Source organism: Chlamydotis macqueenii, chromosome 1 (genome assembly GCF_036417535.1).
Source record: "Chlamydotis macqueenii isolate bChlMac1 chromosome 1, bChlMac1.mat, whole genome shotgun sequence".
Lineage (NCBI taxonomy): Eukaryota > Metazoa > Chordata > Aves > Otidiformes > Otididae > Chlamydotis > Chlamydotis macqueenii.
The window spans coordinates 212,231,443-212,247,722 of NC_141556.1; the positions used below are offsets into that span (position 1 = coordinate 212,231,443).

The 16,280-nt window shown below is 46.2% G+C and overlaps 1 protein-coding gene across 1 annotated transcript in view; it reads right to left on the reverse strand.

The window, feature by feature from the left end:
* Positions 1–16,280, reverse strand: part of MYO7A (myosin VIIA) — a 104,432-nt gene that overhangs the window by 59,701 nt on the left and 28,451 nt on the right. Inside the window, exons 3-4 of the mRNA XM_086743081.1 lie at positions 2,648–2,761; positions 1,454–1,606 (exon numbers count right to left, since the gene is read on the reverse strand). Of these exons, the coding sequence (XP_086599207.1) occupies positions 1,454–1,606; positions 2,648–2,761 (267 nt within the window). The remainder of the gene's footprint in view (positions 1–1,453; positions 1,607–2,647; positions 2,762–16,280) is intronic.

The following is a 16,280-nucleotide window of genomic DNA, read 5'->3' on the forward strand; positions in this document are numbered from 1 at the left end:
GGACACTGCTGAAAAAATATCCAACATGATCCCAACTTTATCAGAGAGGAAGAGAGTGCTGCAGGAATTCATTTGGTATCACTGCAGGCTGTCCACAAATAGGAGAAAAGGGGCCAGTGCTCAATGGATAAATGTTCCCTGAATGACCCAACCAGCTACAAATTATTGGCTATCTATACTTCTTGGGTGTGCTGGTTTTCTGTAGAAGTGCGGGCTACGGTGGCAGCTTCTGTGAGAAGCTGATGGAAGTTTCCCCTTTGTCTGGTGGACTCAGCCAGGCCTATGGCAGACCCGCTGGTGGCCGAGGCCGAGCCAATTGGTTACAGTGATAACGCCTCTGTGGTAATGTATTTAAGAAGGGGAAAATAAAAAAAAAAAGGTGAAGAAGCTGAAGCGGGGGTAGAGAGGGTGAGGCACAAGCCTCATGGGCCTTGCGGCCCTCACCCTCTGGTCTCCCGCCGGTCGGCCAACCGGGCCCGACTCGGCCTGGCCCGGCTGCAAGAAGTGGAGAGGGGATGAGAAGTGAAAAGACCCTGAGAGGCATCTGCCTGAGCCGGTTGTGAAGAATTTATTGTGAGAGGAATGGAACACAGCATATAGCACACTGATAAAGCCAGCACAGAGACTTGAATTCTTGTCCTGTTGGGGAGGTGGTCTTTGTGATTTGGACTAGATGACCTTTAAAGGTCCCTTCCAACCTTAACTATTCTACAATTCTACGTCATTGCAGAAAAGAGATGCAGTTCTGGCTGGCTCCCTGTAAACCCCTCAATTTCTGAATGGTTGGGTTGGCAAGGCTGCACTGGGTCCAGTGGGCATGACATGGCTGAGCTGACCTGAGGAAGGACACTGCTGTCCCCAGAGATCAGCTAACAGGATCCCAGGCAAGTCAGAGCTGCTAAGTCATAAACACAGATGGGAGTGATATTTTAGAGCTGTTCTGGGAGTCAATCACTGCATTGCTCCCAGTTATTTCACGCATGCACCTCCTCATCTTCCCTCCACCCCTCGCATCTCCAGTATTTGTTATCTTCACCCACTTAGATTGAATGGGTTACTAGTTCAGGGGGAGAAGGCAGAAGGCCCACCTCCAGCATGCAGTTGCCAAAGGCTTTTGCTTTAGGATTGCTACAGCATGCACACGGCCTGGGTTGAGCTGGTTATTGTGTGTGCAGAAAGTTAATGCATATCCCCACAACTTCTACAGGGGCTACACAGTGAGGTGGCACAGACTTTGCTCATTATGTGACTCATGGGGTCTTTCTCTGGGACATCCACAAACTCTGCAATATGTCCCCTACAGAGCAGAAGCCCTCCACCACTTGGGTCCAGGTGAAGGCAGGAACCCAAATGCTCAGCTCAATCAAGGTTTCCCCCATATGGGTTCCCCAGAGCTAAAGGAGAGCAGGGGGTGCAGTGCAGAGTAAGAGGTGGAGGTGGGGAGGACACTCACATAGATGAGGTGCTCCCGATAGCGGATCAGCAGGTTCCTGAGGATTCCCGCCTCGTTCAGGTCCCCCAGGCGGATCATGTCCTCCACTCCATGGATGGAGGTAGGGTGCATGGGTTTGATGTGGCTGGCATTCTGTGGGGAAATCCAGTGCTCCTGGGAAAAGAGTGAGGGCAGAGAAAGATAAGTAAAATGAGATACCACTGGGATGACAGACAGAAAGAGCCCACCCAGATGGAACAAGATGGAAGAACATACACGGGAGAGCATTAGTACACAGGCCACAGCTTCTATTCCTGGGACATGGCAGGGACTAATTTGAAAGATTCCTAGCAGGAGAAGGAAAACATCTTTTGGTTTACTGGAGCAGCAAGGGACATGAAACATGAGCCATCCTGGCAGGAATATCATCCAGGGCAGCATGGACATCCAGCACATCAGGAGTGTTTTTAACAAACAGCAGATTTGTCCTTCCCTTCACACCACTACATTTTCACATCATTGGTTAACCCTCTGCCACAAAATACTGTTGGGTAGAGAAAAGATTATTTAGATAAGGAGAGAGGGATGTACAGGGGTGGCAAAATCACACTTTTATTGTCAGACTGTTGTTTAGACTCATCACTTCTAAAGGGCTTCAAAAGCCATTACAAATTAGACACAAGGACCCTGCTGAACCAAATTTCTTTATACCATTCTTGAAGGGAGTGAGAGCATTTACAATTATCTCAGGCTGGGAAAAAAAAATTATAAAGGACAGAGAACTTCCTCTGGTCATCCTCTGCTTGTGATACAGATGTTCCTCTAAAATAGCTACCACTGCGCAGAAGTAGAGGCGGGAGACTGAAGGAGAACCAGTGTTTGGGCACATCCTGTATTGGTAGAAGGTCAGGAAGGACTGGATAAGAGCAGAGGAACAGCAGGTCAAGGTGAGTTTGCTCAAAGCACTATTTAAATGTACTTTGGAGGCCTCTACTATCATTGTACTCAAGAAACTTTTTAACCTTTCACTCCTAGTACCACCACAAAAGTAGGGACACAAAATTATCTTGTCCTTATAAACAGAAAACTACGGCACGGTTGATTCCCAAGGACGTACAAGAAGCCCCTGACAAAGTCCATCATCATGACCCTATGGCCCCTGGTCTAGTCAGCCCATAGAGCTGAAGAAGGGTCGTCACAACCCTTTGTACGTACATTGCCTTCATCGTCCACAACCTGGATCTGTCCAGAGTCACACAGTTTAACCACTGCTCCAATGGGGACATCGAATTCCCGTCCGGTTTTGAGGTCCATCCACACATAATCCCCCTGGAACCAAAGAGAGGACAGTTACACTCGGCTGCAGAAGGTTCAGCATCCCTTGGGATACAAGTTGCTGATATTTTGTACCCAAATCATTGGTACAAGTCAAATGATTTCCTTTGCAAACCACGAACCACCCCTTTTTCACAGATGCTCAGGAAACCCCCTGGAAGGTCATAGCAGTAGGGCATGCTCCCCAGAGCATACGCCCACTGCATCTCTCTGTTTCATGAGCTCGTGAGTGGTTGTTGGTCATGGACTGCATCCAGCAAGCAGGTTACAGAGCGGTGATACAGGCAGAAAAACACACCTAGGTAAAGGTTTCCCTCTGTGGAATGTGCAAGCCTAGAAACCTATGCTCAGAAGATGGATTTGAGCTCTGGAAAGTCTTGTCTAGGGGTTTGTGGCAGATTTTTTCCTTGCATATAACAACTATTGAATATAGATTCCCCTACCTTAGAGACCGGTGAAAAGAGGATGACTAAAGAAGGATTAAAATGTAAAAGATGGGTAGACACATATATAATTCTTCAGGGCATCTCCCAGTGATTTCTAGGAGGGCTGTTTGCATTTAATACTTCTCAGTGAATTTTATCTACTGTGAGTATGTCCAGTTGCTTCTTGAACGTTTCCAAAGTTTTAGCAACCACCATGTCAAAGGAAGAGTTTAGCAACAAATAGTGTGAAAAGCGTGTCCTTTTGCACATTTCAGATGTGTCACCTCTTTCATTTGAGACCTCTTTGTTTTCATCTTGGAAGACACAGCAAGCAGTTGACCCCTATCCACTCGCTCCATGTCACCGGTGATCCTACAGACCTCTTGTCGGCCCTGCTGGGCAGGGACTATCTGCTCATCAGCTCTGCGCATATTAAATTACTTGAATGGAAACAGGCTATTAAAGAAACTGTTTTCCTTAGTACAAAAGCAAACCCCCAAATAACCCAAAACTAAACTCCCAAGCAGGACCCACACTCTGCGAAACAAGGCAGAATTATTTTCCATCCCTATTTTCAACGTGAAGAGATACTAAAACTGGGACCCACCTAGTTAAATATTGTCAGGCATGTTTGCATCAAGCAAGCAAATATACTTATGCATGCATCTGAGTTTAATGTTGTGAACTTGTAGGCCCACCTGATGCCACATTCCTGGAGGTCAGCTCCACTTGTACCTATTAAACATGATGCAAATGCAATATCTACCTTTTGAAGTCCGGAAAACCTGCTAGGAGAAAGGAAAGTGAAAAATAGGAGGGATCATTTTGCATGTGCTCTGATATAACCCTTTTCCTGAGCATCCACTATTGACCACTTCTGTGGACGGAGTATTTATAGATTTGGTTTGACCCAATGGGCTGATGAACAACCTTCAGCTCCACTCTGGGCAGCGCAAACTGGGGACATAAACTGGAGATACAAAACCTTGTGAAATGTTCACCATTGTGTTGGTTTTGTTTAGTGGCAGGGGGCTACGGTGGCAGCTTCTGTAAGAAGCTGCTAGAAGTCGCTCCCCTTTGTTCAGTGGACTCTGCCGGACCTGCTGCTGGCCAGGGCTGAGCCAGTTGGTGACAGAATGTTCCGTGATAACACCTGAGTGATAATGTATTTGAGAAGGGGAAAAACAGAAAAAAAAAAAGTTGTGAAGAAGCTGAGCGGGGGCAGAGAGGGGGAGGCGCGAGCCTTGTGAGCCTTGCAGGCCTCACCCTCTGGCCTCCCGCTGGGCAGCAACTGGGCCTGACTGCAAGAAGTGGAGAGGAGATGAGATGTGAAGAGACCCTGAGAGGCATCTGCCTGAGCCGGTTGTGAAGAATTTCTTGTGAGAGGAACGGCTGCAGACGCCAAGGTCAGTGCAGAAGGAGGGGGAGCAGTAATGCTGCTCCTGGCAGAGATTCCCCTGCAGCCCGTGGTGCAGCCCATGGTGGAGCCGGCTGTGCCCCTGCAGCCCATGGAGGCCCACGGAGGAGCAGAGATCCCCCTGCAGCCCGTGGAGGATCCCACGACGGGGCAGGCGGATGCCTGAAGGAGGCTGTGGCCTGTGGAGAGCCCACTGGGGCAGCCGTTCTGGAGGGACTGCACCCCATGGAAGAGATGACCCACGCCGGAGCAGTTTCACAAAGGACTGCAGCCCGTGGGAGGGACCCCACACTGGAGCAGGGGAGGAATGTGAGGAGTTCTTCCCCCAAGGAGGAAGGAGAGGTGTAAAGCAACATAGGATGAACTGACCGTAACCCCCATTCCCTATTCCCCCCTGTGCTGCTCGGGGGAGGAAGGAGGTAGAGATAATTGAAATGAAGTTAAGCCCGGGAAGAGGAGGGGAAGTTGTTTTTGTTCTCTTCCTCATTATCGTGCTTTGGTTTTATTAATAATAAGAAATAAATAGTTTTCCCCAAGTTGAGTCTGTTTTACCTGTAACGGTAATTTGAGTGATGTCTCCCTGTCCTTATCTCAAACCTTGAGCCTTTTTTGTCATATTTTCTCTCCCTGTTCCCTCAGAGGGTGGAGGGAATGAGTGAGAGGTTGAGTAGCTTGGTCCCGAGCAGGACTAAACAACGACAACAATCCAAGTCATCGCTCACCAGGACTTCTCAGAGATACTAACCCGTGAGTGCCACAGGGATGTAAGGCTATACCCAGGGACGGACACATGGAGAAACACTACACATGAGGAGTCCCCAGCCATTTTGTGGCAGACTCCACCCTTCGCAGCTGCTTGCTAGTTTTCACCTAGGATATTGTTCTGGCTGAACTACAACAGATAAAAAAAAATAATTCTCCTAACATGAAGCTGAGGATCCAGCCCTTAGTCTGGGTTTTCTTTTCCTCAGAGGGTTCTGCTACAGCACTGTTAGAAGTATCTTTACCTAGCTCAAAAATACAATGTTCACATCTTTTTCTCATTAACTGCCTTACCCTCACATATCATAACTCAGTTTAAAAGGAAAAAAAAAAACAAACAACTAATGAATGCAGTAAGTCATGCACAGATACATTCTAAACCCACTTATATGAATATTTATTTCTTAGCTCCTTTGATCCAAGACTCTCAAAGCATTTCAGTGCTCAGCACTGTTATCCTTTCTGCATAGGTGGGAAAATTCATGCATAAGGTGGGTAACTTGATCAAGGTGTCAGCAGGAGAGGAGCCAGGGAGCTCAGTCCCTGCTCAGCAGAAAGCCCTTTTGACATCTCAGCAGCTGCGTAAAAATTGCTTTCGATCAAGAAAACAAGAATTGTAGTTCTGGTGTTTTTTAAAAAAAATCTCTAATTTTGAATAGCTGTAAAAGCAGCCTGCTTCGTACGTTCTGCTACCACACAGCTGAGATAAAAAGGCAGTCTGCTCTCCCCAAGGTAAATTGATACTGAACTACCACTAAGACCACTCCTGTGCTTTCCCTGCCTAATGCACTGAGCGTTCGTCCCCTCAAAATGCTCTTTCTAAACACATTAAAGTGTGATTCTTAATACTGGTGAAAAAAGCAAGTCTTATGGGATGGGCTAAGCTGATAAGCTCAGAAAAGTCTAGGGGGTTAAAAAATAGCATCACTCATTAAGAGTGTTGACCTATTTCCTTCCCTGACTGTAATCAATTTGATATAAACCCCATCGATGTCAGTTACACTCCTTCCGCTGATACAATCACCTTCAGATCAGCCCCAAAACCAGCAGATGTATTGAGGATTTCAGGGCATTCATGCATTTACCAGCTCGAGTGGACTGGCTTATATGTTGCGTAACCTGCCTCATGCCTGGACTGATGCAGTTTATTTTCCAACACGCACAACAGAGTACTGGTGATGTGAGAGTACCACCAGTCACTTTACAGTATCAGCATGGTCCAACTCTTCCTTCTCAACACAGCTGCTGGGTGCTAGTGTTCTTCCAAACGCTCTGGGGCAGACCCTTAGGACCTCACAAGCTATGGGCAGTGGCAACGCATAGTGACAACAGCGGTGCAGGAGGAGGAAACACCATGATGGGTGCACACACAGATCAAGACAATTCATGTAGAGGATCTTCAGGAGGAAATTCTGAATGCAAAGAGCAAGAAGGTTGCACCACAGTGGAGCAACAGCGCTTGAGGAAGAACAAAGACTCGAGGAGGAAAGTGAGAGAAGCTGGAACAAGCAGTCAGAGGACAGCAAAACTTATTTCAAAGTAGCCTAAAAACTTCCAGCCATGCTCAGAGCTTGGGACCCTCTGTCTTACCGCTAAAATGGTTGTGGGCTTCAGGGCCTGGTTGACGTTGCGGAGTAGTGTCCATTTGCCCTGGTCTCTCTCCTGATCTTCCACAACCTCAGGGCATGGCTGCACAAAAACAACTTTCTTCCTCTTCAACATCTCCAAATTCTTGCCGTGGTATTTGTCCCTTTCTCTGCTTTCTACATGTATTCCACCATGAATGCCAGAGAGCTGTGGCTGGTTTGCTTTAGACCTCAAGCATGACCATGCCTGCTGCTTGCAGGACACCCTCTGACCTTATTCACAATATGGCTCTTGGTAAAGATCTTCTCCTACCAGAAAAATTTCCATGCACCAGCCATGGTCCTCCACCGGCCAGCTAGCGTGCTCATTCCATACGACCAGCACTGCACGAATCTCAAAGCAAACTGACCAACTTTGCTTCTTTTAATTTAAATTCTTCTAGTCTCTCAGTAAGGGGTGATGGTTGGTTGGAGACCTGAAGGACACTGCGACAACCCGTTCTGGAAAAACGACTGCAGGATTAACAGGAAACCTCTTCATTTCCCTGTGGCTTCTCTCCGTTACCTTCCTTTCTTAGTGAAGTAACTGCCCGCCAGCTTGAGGACTTTCGGCACAGAACACACTCGGGTGCTTATTAATCCACAAATGCAGTCAGTCCCCATGCAACACATGGCATTTAATTAACCTAATACCTTTACATACCAAATTAACCAACGCGCAGAGGGAACTCAAAACCAGAGGCCATCTGCATTTTCTTTAAACTGATCACCTTGAGTAGATCCATAGCAACTGAATTTTAAATAATTGAGTGGAAGGTGTTCAGAGCAGCACGGCGTCTGTGCCTATAGGTGAGAGGAGAGCCTGGGCTGCGGATGGAATTGTGCTGAACAAGAGGACCATGGAGATAACGGGGTCGCACTGGCCCTACATCTGACTGCTCTACAGACCCACTTCTGCAATTTCTCCTTCTATATAGGGAGGACTTTTCTACTAAGGACTAATAAAGACTGCTGGCCCAACCAGAAGAGTGCAAGGCATTTTACGGTCACCCCAGATTTCCTTTTTCTTGTCCTATCTTAAATACACTTGAGATTTCTCATTTTCATCTAGGAAAGTAATTTCTTCTTATTTAGAGAATTTAAGGCCACCCTACCTGGGCTCCAGCCTCTTCCATGTAAATTTTGAACCTCACTCGGCATCATTTGTACAGACCAGAGCAATGCATGACTAGATAGTGGTGCAGCTGCAGAGCTTTCCATGCCATTCTCATTTATCACCATTTTAATGCGAAACTCTACTGATGCCTTGATTCCATGGGGTTTTGAACCCATTTGTCTATGATGCAGAGGATGTATTCTTGGTGGAAAGTTATCTAGAGGAACAAAGGCTTTATAGGTCCCCTTGATGGGACGCAGTCACCAAGGACAACTATAGATGATGGGTACATCATACCAAGCTACTTCTGCTCATTGGTGACCAGCAGTGACAACAGTGAGGCAATCGTTGCCCAAAGGGCAAATAATGGATTAGTGTCTTTGCAGGCTTAAGCCATATTACAAAGTCCTGAAACAGTAAGGTGTCTAATTCTTCTGGCTGTGCAGGTGATTTACGGAAGAGGTTGAGTCTCATGGATAAGAAGGCAAGTTAGATGTTAATCACAGAATTATAGAATGGTTTGGTTTGGAAGGGACCCTTAAAGGCCATCCAGTCCAACCCCCCCTGCAAAGAGCAGGGGCATCTCCAACCACATCAGGTTGCTCATGAGATGGATGTTTACAGTCCACCAAAGGAGCAAGCTAAAATGTACATGAGACGCAATAGTAATGCAAGGAGAAAGAGACACAGATGAAATGTAGCAATCTCATGGCACATTCCTACCTCCAGCACCACCTGAACACACAGTGCTGTAAATGACTGCATTTTTGCTCCCCTAGAAAATACAAGATAGATGTCCAATCAGAGCTAATAATCAAGGAGAGGATGAACATGGAAGGAAGGACTGAATAAATGTATATAAAGGGACCCATAGGATGGGCTCTTTGGATTTGAGCTGGGTCCTACAGATCCTCTTTGCTCATCAGCACATCTTTCCTCACTGCTGTGCCGCTGTAACTGGAGCGGTGTGGGAGCAGCAGATCTGAGAAAGAGCAGCCAGCGTATTTGTCTCACTTTGCACTGGAGCAGACATTACGATCATTGCTCAGCTACACTCTGGACCGTATTTCCGAGGCTGTGCTGCTCCATGTGCTGCCAAAGAGCAAACAAAGGAGCAGAGGAGTGGAATGATTTGCCCTAGGTTATCCTTAGGGTAAAACAGAGATGGAAGCCCAGAGGGCTGAATCCAGTCTCTGCAGTCCTATTACATGAGTGTGTTTATTTTTTCCCTGACACTGGGGCTGCTGAAGGTCTGCATATTTTTTGTGTGGCTCCTCAGATAGCATGAGATTTTCTGGGGACTTGCTGGATGGAGTCACAGCACTTGGTGTTTGCAGGGCCGTCTGTCTGAACGGCCTGAGCATGCTGCCTCCTGGAAACGGAAATCCCATCCCTCCGAAGGGAAGACCCAGCTTGGAAACCAGCCTCCCTTCTGTATGCATCAAGGGGCAGAGCAAGGGCATTAAGCCTCCTATCAGCACGCATTGTCGGAGGAAACGTGCTATGCCTTATGTGGGAAACAAATAAACACACTTAGGACAACAAGGGGAGGGACACGATCGAGGAAAATAAACCTTTAGCTGGCTGGCAGCCCGTCAGCAATGCCATGCGGTTTAGATTACCGCTCCCCGGGGTAACATTAGACTCTTCACTGCGGAGATAGAAGTATGAGCCCGAAGAGCCATGCTGGAACCTGATCTGATGATTTACTGTGCCTCTGCAGCAGCAAGCACAGCTGAGATCAAGGTCCTGCTGTGACACACTTTGTGCACATGCATAGTAAGGGGCAAACGCTTCTCCTAAGGAACCGATGTGACCCAGGCAATAGGTTTATGCTGCTGCTGAGGCCCGAGCTCCCATTAAGTGCTACCGTGGTGATGTGGATCTCACTGCTGGAGGAAAAAGGGAAACACCACCGGCAGGAACCACCCTTACAGCAGATGAACGAGCTAATTTAATGAAAGCTTGGGTTTCTCTGCTACCACTGGAAAGCTGAGTTTTTCAGTGAAACAGGTCGAGTGGGACTCACTAACCCAGCGCATGTGTCCACCTCTGAGCAAGACATCCAGATCGTAGCTCCCTTACAGCTGAAATTATTCTGTTCTATTCTGTTCTGTTCTATTCTATTCTATTCTATTCTATTCTATTCTATTCTATTCTATTCTATTCTATTCTATTCTATTTTACATTCAAGGGCAAGGAAGAGGCACTTCTATGGTGATCTCTGCCTAAAGCAGGTATTTAAACTAGGTCAGATGATACTGACTTAAAGGGGTGTGTGAACAGGATGGTTTGGAGGTAGAAATCTACAGTACAGGTGCCCTGCCTCCAGCATGTGGGACCGTAAAGGCTGATTTTCAGGTAAATTGCTGAAGGACATGGAAAATCACTGGTTATCAGAGCCTGTCTGTGGACTAAGGCCAACAGTGCTCCACTGATTACTCCCTGTGGCTCTAAACTTATTTTTCTAAAATAGGAAAGATTATACCCTGCAGAAGGGCTGTTGATGCACTGCATCAGCCAAATGTGATCTGTGGGCCATATCTCTGGCAATTCATGTAAAACAACCTTTTTACGCAGCCTTTTTTTTTTTTTTTGAAACAGGCACAATCAAATACTCCAAACTTTGAAGGGCTAAATCCAAGCTGAGTCCTTTACTTCCTTACTGCTCATTTTTGAAGCAGAAAATCCTCAGTGCACACAGACACAAGTGCAGACACAGGCATTCTCCCAGCTCTGAATTTCAATGTCATTTGGAGAGCAGACAGAAATCTAAAGGTATTGGTGCGTTACAGCATATTATTCCAGTGCAGACTTCCAACTGCTACTGGAATACTTTGGGCAGTATAATGTCTGTGCTTTACTGAAAACACGTATCATCAGCTCTAGATATCACCTGTCTGATGCAATTCAGCTCTCGATTACATGGATGTACCCTGCTCAGTTTAATGGAGCTTCCCCTGGATCCGCTGCTGTGCAACCCAGGGGAGAATCAGGCCCCTCATCTCTATTCCTTGCACTAGTCTTTAGCCGCAAGGTTGCCACCGGAATCAAGAAAAGGTGGGAAAGGAAGAAAAATCTTGAATTTCTACTTAACAACAAACTGTAGGGCAAGAAACACACATGCTGGTAGTTAGTAACCCTAATAATTTTGCAGTTTCATAAATAAATAAGATTCTCTTCCCAATTTCTCATGGCACATCAGGCACCAGCTGTCAGCCAAGGTAACGTGCTACACACAAAGTCTTTCTGAGGCAAAGGCAGAGCCGCGAGAGGTATCGTTAAATAATTCAATAATCAATGCGCCGCTCGCTCATCCTGTAACTTCGATAGTGACAGGAAGGAAAAAACAACCCACAAACGTGGCGCCCATCTCAACATTTTCATACTTAGTGCTGAGAGATAGTCAAAGATTCTGGGAATAAAAATGATGGATTTAATCAGGTCTCAATCCAGCGTAGTGGAAAAAGCTCAGCTCCCAGTGATGTCTGACCTCACCCCTGGCTTTTGGCAAGGAGCTTGTTGACTGTTTGGGACCTCTTGGCTCAGGAGTGGGTTTTAAGAGTGCAGACAAACACAGAGATAGAAGATTTAATCTGTGACTCCTATGGCATTACCGTCGCAGGCAAAGCGGAGAATCCGGCAATCCGTTGACGTTACAAGCAGATTAAACTGGCCCCGGGCGTCACCCACCCAAAAGCTTGTGCCAGAGCACCACGTATCAGGTCTCACACAAAAAACTGATAGCCACCGCTTGGGATGTGATTGAAAAATCTGCTAAGATGCAGAAGTGGAACAGGAAATGAAGACTGAGCTTTTTAGCCCCATGGCTGTGTCCTGTCCTAAATGCAAATGGAAGAAATCCAAAGGAAAACAACAGAGCAATCATAAGACGTACAAATCTGGAAAACCGGAGAGGGGAAAAGTAAAACCAGGAGGAATCAGAGGCAGAGCGCTTTAGGATGGGAGCATGTAATTTAGTACAGTTAGACTAAGACGTATTCCTTCAGGTCCAAGAAGCAGAGAGGTTGCACTGGTGCCACACTGGGAGCTCTCAGCTCGATTCTAAATCTGCCAACAACAGTCACCCCTGTCCCCCAGACAACCAAGGGTGTGGCAAAGAGCTCTCTTGTTTGCAACAGGAGGCACGATGTAAATTGCTTGCCCTTAGCCATCCAGAAGCAAAGATTTTGGACGTTTTCCTTTAAATGCTCATTGTTATGTATGTCAGGCTTTAGGAAGATGGCAGTAAGGGAATGCCATCTCCTTCTCTGAGCACAATTTGGGAGGGATGCTGGTTCCAGGAGGTCCCTATGGCTGGACAATACAGCTAAACCGTGTGCTCCAATCCCGTTCTTTTAAATATGATCCCTCAGTGAATTGGTTCAGGGAATTAACCCACGTGTTTTTGCAAAGTGTTTTGCTGGTTTAGCCCCTGAACTGGCTCACCAGGCAATCAGCAAAGCCCCAGTGAAGGAGCAGGAAGACCAGCAGGAATGTGCAGCCGACGGCATGGCCCGGGGAGCAGAGCTGCTGTCTGTGCAGGTATCGGCTGTGGCATCACCAAGCAGCACTGATGGAGGCTTTACCTCGCTCACGGATGAGCTTTATTCCCTGGGCGAAGGCAGAGAGCTGTTTGATTTAATTCATGAAAGAAGAGTCTCAGCTGATGAACATGGGAGCTGCAGAACTATGCAACAGATGGAGGTAATCAGGTATTTCCACCCAACATTTTTCTGCCTCTGAGGCATTCAGCCTTTTGAAGATCACAATGGTTCACAAAAAGGACACAGTTTGAATTTCAATGTACAGTACTGATGAAGAGGGAAAACAGAAAAAAACCCAACAGGCAGAGAAATGTAAATTGGAAGGGATGTTTTTCATCCTGGCTCAGAAAGACTGTTCAAAGAAGCAAAAAACTAACGACATCATTAATTCAATTATTTTACCTGATTTTATTCCTGGGTAAACAAAACATGGTTTTTTTCCACCATCTGTGATAAAAATCTCTTTTACTTTTCATATGCAACCTGTCAAATCCTCTTTCAGAATTTCAGATGGTTGAGGCAGCTTCATCTTTCATGCTCTGAGAAGATCCTTTCTCCTTCATTTCTTTATTTCAGGCTCCTCCTTCCCTCCTCCCTGCCTTTTCACAACCTCACTGAAATCTAGTCTGCAATTAGTTCACATGTACCGAATGAATTTATTACTGTTGTAATCTGCACAGCTATTCCTGCATAAACAGAAATGTAGACATAGTGAAAAGAAGTGCTTAATCCTAGTAAAAAAAACCCAACTATTATTTTGCCATATAAAAGCAATCTATACTCAAGTAAATGCAGTTTTCCCAGCAGAAATGTGTGTGTGCTAAGGGTTTGCATTAGCCAGAGCGGCACTGATATGTCTAGACAAGCCCCACCACTTAAAAGGGCATGTCTCATCTTCAGAAATACTGAATGAGAGGGGCGTAATGCTGCTTTTCCTTCAGCGCTGTGCCGGATCTGAGCAGCACTGCCCTTTTGACACAGTGCCTTTGCTGATTCTCTGAGGGTTGTCTTGATTTCTGAGGAGAGCGAGGAGGGTCTCGAGGAAGGTTAGCGTGCAGCTCAGTCTTGAAGGGAGCTTGTGGTACGACTGCTTAAGGGAGAAGCGGAGTACTCCAGGGATGCGTTTTAAAAGCCAGTTCCTGTGAGGAATGGATGGTAGGATAAAGCATAAAGGAAAACAAAAAAAAATCATGCTGGCTATGCTTGTGATGTAATCCAAAACATCTCTATAATGTTTTTTTTTGTTGTTGTTCCTTAGCTGCCAGGTGGAAGGATGCAGAGGTGCTGCAATACAAATAGTGTCCTTCCAAAAGGAGAGAAGACACACCCAGATGTCAAGAAAATCTTGAAGACATGAAGAATCTGGACTCTTTGTCACCAGAAAACAGATAACAAAAAGAATCCTACTAGCATTTACTAAAACCCAGCAAAATCATCAATATTTCACTGCTTGCTTTATGGGTTTGGAGATGCCAGGGTTGGCTCCATGTAAGACCACTCTTGAAATGGAAACCCAGGGCAGGTGGCAATTGCAGCCACTTGCCTGGATTCTTCAAGCCCCTTTATCTACCATTTTTAAAAACTTCCCAAATTGCTGGCGGTGGGTCCCTCCGAGGGAGGAGGTGGACCAGCCCCAGAGCTGCGCCGTGGCCTCCTGGCAGCACAATACCAGCCCCGTCTGCTGTAACTCTCTGGAATTACCAAATACATCAGGAGGTTTGTTTCTGATGATTTCTCCATGGGTTTTAATTGAACTTTCATGCTAGTAGTACCCTATGCAGAATGAGGAATGACAGAGTGTGCATTTTAATCCCAAATTTCACACCATCACAGCTGGACTGTGGCAGATGTGATCTTCCAGAAGGCTCTGGAAGAAGGTAGGGACCTCAGAGGACAAACAGGTTAATTAAGGATCTGAAGGAACCAGTCAGCAAGTCTGGCTAGACAAACCTTAACCTAGAGGCTGCGAGCAGAGAAAGAGTGGAGTTTTTAGGTTGGCACAAGATGATGGAGACAATCGTCACTATTCAACTCACAGTTGTAGCTGGCAGGCTCAAGATTGTTGCCTTGTTGGACCAAGATGTGCAGATGTGCACTGTGGATGCCTTCAAACTGTGAGCTTGGGAAAGTTTTACAGCTAATGGTTTATAGTTTGTCGGGCACATATTGAAGAGACTTGGCTTTCAGAAAGCAATCAGAAGCCAGATCCTGAACACCAGTCCTTTAAGAACACACAAACACAGAAACCTGCTTCAAAATCCAAATCTCCAAGTCCCACCAAATAATCACCAGCCATTGAAAACAGAGCAATAGCTTCAGCTTGAAAAAGGAAGTAGAATAATAGAATCATAGAATGGTTAGGGTTGGAAGGGACCTTCAAAGGTCATCTAGTCCAACCCCCCTGCAAGGACCAGGGACATCCCTGACTAGATCAGGTTGCTCAGAGCCTCATCCAGCCTGGCCTTGAACGTTTCCAGAGATGGGGCCTCCACCACCTTTCTGGGCAACCTGTTCCAGTGTTCTATAACTCGCATCGTAAAAAAATTTTTCCTAATTTCTAATCTAAATCTACTCCCCTCTATTTTAAAACCATTACCTCTCATCCTATCGCAACAGGCCCTACTAAACAGCCTTTCCCCATCTTTCTTGTAGGCCCCCTTGAGGTACTGGAAGACTGCTATCAGGTCTCCCCGGAGCCTCCTCTTCTCCAGGCTGAACAGCCCCAACTCTCTCAGCCTGTCCTCATAAGAGAGGTGCTCCAGCCCTTTTATCATCTTCGTGGCCCTCCTCTGGACCTTCTCCAACTGGTCCATGTCCTTCTTGTGTTGGGGGCTCCAAAACTGGACACAGTACTCCAGGTGGGGTCTCACCAGGGCAGAGTAGAGGGGGAGAATCACCTCCATCGACCTGCTGGCCGCGCTCCTCTTGGTAGCTGGTAAGATTGCCAGTGGGATTAGACTTTCATATGGATGTCCTGAACTCAGTAGCTAGATGAATAAAACCATAAAAGAAATAAACTTTGCATGCTTTTGAGACAGCAACTAATTCCTGTATTCCTGGGACTTCTTATTTTCCTCATGGGTATTTTATTACATGGACAGTCCATTCAGCATACACTGCACAGGGGGATGTGGCCTCCAAAGGGCTTTTGTCTCACATTTTAACCACTTTACAATGAAAAGGGTTGCATTACAAATGGTTTTTGTCAAATGTTACTCCTGGAACCAAAATTTTGGTTTTGTTGTGGGTTTGCAAGGTGTCTAGCATGACAGAGATCCTGCTTCAGCAACACAAAACTGGTTGGTGCTCATGTGAAAACCTCAATCATGTAAAGGGAAATTAATTCATGTGAGGAATGCTCATGAATTTTATACTTGTTTTGAGAAACTCAATAATTGCCAAATAGCCTTAATTTTGGACTGCAAGAGTATTATCACACAGATATATTAATTACGCCTATGTTTCTGTAGGGAATGGACTGATGGAGTATCAGCATGGAAATATGGCTCATGCTTCCATTGCATTTTGCTGGATGCAAATGCTGTTTAACTTCAAGCATCTGCTTAATGGGAAAGGGCTGCCTGTCTGTCTCGCACCGAATCTAGCAATTTTATGGGGTT